The 4258-nt window shown below is 40.7% G+C and overlaps 1 protein-coding gene across 1 annotated transcript; it reads left to right on the top strand.

Moving 5' to 3' along the window:
• The first annotated feature begins 530 nt into the window (after window positions 1-530).
• LOC129518555 (U1 small nuclear ribonucleoprotein C-like) lies at window positions 531-1069 on the top strand. The gene has a single exon (XM_055338708.1). The coding sequence runs from the start codon at window positions 575-577 to the stop codon at window positions 1052-1054; it is 480 nt and encodes a 159-aa protein (XP_055194683.1). The 5' UTR covers window positions 531-574; the 3' UTR covers window positions 1055-1069.
• Window positions 1070-4258: the final 3189 nt, after the last annotated feature.

Here is a 4258-nt window from a genome sequence, read left to right as displayed (position 1 = left end):
GTTCAGCTTGCAAGCTTTCCATTTCCATCTTCCAGATAACTGATCCATTTTTTTTGTATGTTCTTATCTGCTGTTGATTCCCTTTAGTGTATTTTTATTTCAGTTATTGTATTCTTCAATTTTGTTTGATGTTTCTTTCTTTCTTCTTTTTTTTATGTATCTTTTTGTTGAAGTTCTCACTGAGTTCATCCACTCTTCTCTCAAGTCCAATGACATCTTTATGACCATTATATAAAATTCTTCATCAGGTAGATTGTTTATCTCTGTTTCTTTAAGTTCTACTCATGTTTATCTTTTTGTTTCATTGGGATCATATTTCTCTGTGTCATTTTTTTTTTTTACTTTTTTGATTTGTTTGTTTGTTTTTAAAGATTTTATTTACCTATTTGACAGGGAGAGAACACAAGCAGGGGAGTGGCAAGCAGAGGGAGAGGGAGAAGCAGGTTCACCACAGAGCAGGAAACCCAAAGCGGAGCTCAATTCCAGGACCTTGAGATCATACCTGAGCCAAAGGCAGACAGTTGGTCATTTCCGGGTGGCGCAGGACGGAGTGGCCAACGGCCTGCAGAGCAACATGCCTAAGTTTTATTGTGACTACTGCGACACATACCTCACCCATGACTCTCCATCTGTGAGAAAGACACACTGCAGTGGTAGGAAACACAAAGAGAATGTGAAAGACTACTATCAGAAATGGATGGAAGAGCAGGCTCAGAGCCTGGTCGACAAAACAACCGCTGCATTTCAACAAGGAAAGATACCTCCTACTCCAGTCTCTGCTCCTCCTCCTGCAGGGGCAATGATCCCACCTCTCCCCAGTCTCCCGGGTCCTCCTTGCCCTGATATGATGCCAGTCCCCCATATGGGGGGCCCTCCCATGATGCCAATGATGGGCCCTCCTCCTCCTGGGATGATGCCAGTGGGATCTGCTCCTGGAATGAGGCCACCTATGGGAGGCCATATGCCAATGATGCCTGGGCCCCCAACGATGAGACCTCCTGCTCATCCCATGATGGTGCCCACTCAGCCAGGAATGACTCGACCAGACAGATAAGGAGAGACAGGAACCTCTTTATATTCATTTTATATTACTTGTTCTACTTCACCAGGAGATCATGGTGCTGTGACTCTGGGTGTTTTCTAACAGCATGACAAGGAAGACTTGCTTCCCCTTCCTATCAAAGAGAGAATAGTTTTTGCAGGGGAGTAGTGAGACAAAAAAAAAAGGCAATTTTCATTTGTATTGTGAAATGTGAAAATAAAATTGTCAACTGTTTTAGTTAAAAAACAAAAAAAAAAACAAACAAAAAACAAAAAAACGAAGGCAGACGGTTAACCAACTGAGCCACCCAGGCACCCTTTGGGTTTGTTTCTATCAGTTAGATCAAAGAGCTACCTCTCTCAGTCTTAAAGGTTTGGGTAGGAACACCCTTGTGTAGACTCCATGGAGCTTACACAAGTATGCTGAGCCACCTCAGCGTCCCGAATTTTTTTTAAATGTATTTTTCATATATATGCACACACACAGGTATAAGTAATCACTACACTCAATGTGGGGCTCAAACTCACAACCCTGAGATGATCAAGAGTTAGATGCTCTACTGCCTGAGCCAACCAGGTGTCCTTCTATGAATTTCTTTTTTACATTCAGATTTTGTCCTGTTTTTACTCTTTCCCATTCAGAAATAGCCAGCTTCACTTTAGGACAAAATTAATTTCTTTTTCTTCAATGTAATGCATCTCCATTCCTTATACCTTATCTTACTGAAAATATAGATTCTTCTTTCCTTACATAAAGAGATGTTCCCCTTATCATTTCTAGTAGCTTTAATTACATATATTAGAATTTTTAATCTTTAAAAACTTTATTTTCTACTGAAAATTAAGAAGTAAACAATTATGGACTGTTTCTTTTTTTTTAAGATTTTATTTATTTATTTATTCATGAGAGACAGAGAGGCAGAGACACAGGCAGAGGGAGAAGTAGGCTCCATGCAGGGACTCTATCCTGGGTCTCTAGGATCACGCCCTGGGCCGAAGGCAGTGCTAAACCGCTGAGCCACCCAGGCTGCCCTATGGGTTGTTTCTTATGCTAGCATTCTATAGCTTGGCAAATACAGAAATAATTTTTTTAATTTTTAGAAACATATGCTTTCTCATAGTAAATTTTTCAGTATGGCACAAAGCATGTTTACTACTGGACCCAAATATTGTTAGTTCCTCTGTAAAGGAAGCCAAAAGTTGATATACCTGTTCTCCACCCCCTCGTTTTAAAAGATTTTATTTATTTATTTGAGAGACAGAGTGAGCCAGAGAGAGAGCGCAGGAGCAGAGGGCAGAGGACAGAGGGAGAGGGAGGAAAGGGCTCTCCTGCTGAGCAGGGAGCCCGATGTGAGGTTCAATCCCAGGACACTGGGACCATGACCTGAGCTGAAGGCAGGCATTTGTTTAATCTACTGAGCCCCCAGGGTCCCTGGATAAACTGATTTTTAGTAATGTTTCAGTATTTTAGTTTATTTGGAGATGATCTAGTTATTCAATAAATTAGCCTTAACTCATCATTTAACTTAACTTACAAAACGTTTACGTTTTTGGGTAACCATAAGATTTTGGAAACTTTTTGATCCCAGGGTCCTAGGATTAAGCCCTTAATCTGGCTCCCTGGGATGCCTGGGTGGCTCAGCGGTTGAGTCTGCCTTTGGCTTGGGGTGTAATCCTGTACCCCCAGAATTGAGCCCCACATCAGGCTCCCTGCATGGACCCTGCTTCTCCCTCTGCCTATGTCTCTGCCTCTCTCTCTGTGTGTCCTTCATGAATAAATAAATAAAATATTTAAAAAAAAAAAAAAAGAAATCTGGCTCCCCCTCAGTGAAGGGCCTGCTTCTCCCTCCCCTTCTGCCCCTCTCACACTTGCTCCTGCAGGTGCTCTCTCTCTTTCTATTTCAAATAAATAAATAAATTTTTTAAAAAATAAAGCATTTGTTCTTAAAATTATGTTTAGATTACTTATGAATACTTTATTAGACGTTAGACAAAGTCATTATCCTACGTTATTTTTCTGGCTGACAAATTTTGTAACAGAAAACATTTACTTATTAGATTAGTAAACCCATGTAGAATAAAAGTTGTATGTCTACATTCATTCAATGTTGGTAACTCTACAGATATGTCTATTTTTTTCCTATTTTTAAAAATATTTTATTTATTTTTAAGTGATCTCCACATACAACGTGGGGGTCGAACTCACAATTCCAAAATCAAGAGTCACATGCTCCACTGACTGAGCTAGCCAGGTGCTCCTGGACATGCTTACTTTAATTAAATCAACAAATTTGGGGCACCTGGATGGCTCAGTGGTCAAGGGTCTGCCTTCGGATCCAGTCGTGGTCCCAGAGTATTGAGATCAAGTCTCATATCGGGCTCCCTGCATGGAGCCCGCTTCTCCCTCTGCCTATGTCTCTGCCTCTCTTTCCGTGTCTCTCATGAATAAATAAATAAGATCTTTAAAAAAAAGTCCATTAAAAAATAAATCAGTCAAATTTTAAACTAGCTTTTAGGGGGATCCCTGGGTGGCTCGGTGGTTTGGAGCCTGCCTTTGGCCCAGGGTGCAGTCCTGGGGTCCCAGGATCGAGTCCCGCATCGGGTTCCTGGCATGGAACCTGCTTCTCCCTCTGCCTCCCTCTGTCTGCCTCTCTCTCTCTCTCTCTCTCTCTCTATGTCTATCATAAATAAATAAATAAATAAATAAATAAATAAATAAATCTTTAAAAAAATAAAATAAACTAACTTTTATTCACTGAAGATTATCTTAGATCATGTGGAATTGAAAAAACCCATAAATATTGTGTAAGGTTTCCTATTTTTTAAAAAAGATTTTATTTATTTACTCATGAGAGACACAGAGAGAGGCAGAGACACAAGCAGAGGGAGAAGCAGGCTCCGCACTGAGCAGGGAGCCTGATGTGGGACTAGATTCCAGGACCCAAGATCACAACCTGAACCAAAGGCAGATGCTCAACCACCAAGCCACCCAGGTGCTCTAGTTTTCCTATTTTTAAGAACTCTAGGAATCCTTCCATAAAAGCATTAGAAGGCTTTCCCCCCCTCTGGGTACATAGTTTTATTGTAGTTTAGGGGAGAGGGCCTAAAAAACTTCCTATCAGCTTCCAATTTAGCCAACTGCTGGAAGAAAATCTCTTTATATATCTCTTCAGTTTTTAGCTGAGATGAACAGTAAATATTTTTGGCAGTATTTAAC

Source organism: Nyctereutes procyonoides, unplaced genomic scaffold (genome assembly GCF_905146905.1).
Source record: "Nyctereutes procyonoides isolate TBG_1078 unplaced genomic scaffold, NYPRO_anot_genome, whole genome shotgun sequence".
NCBI classification, from domain to species: Eukaryota; Metazoa; Chordata; class Mammalia; order Carnivora; family Canidae; genus Nyctereutes; species Nyctereutes procyonoides.
This window is presented reverse-complemented; position numbering and strand designations above follow the sequence as displayed.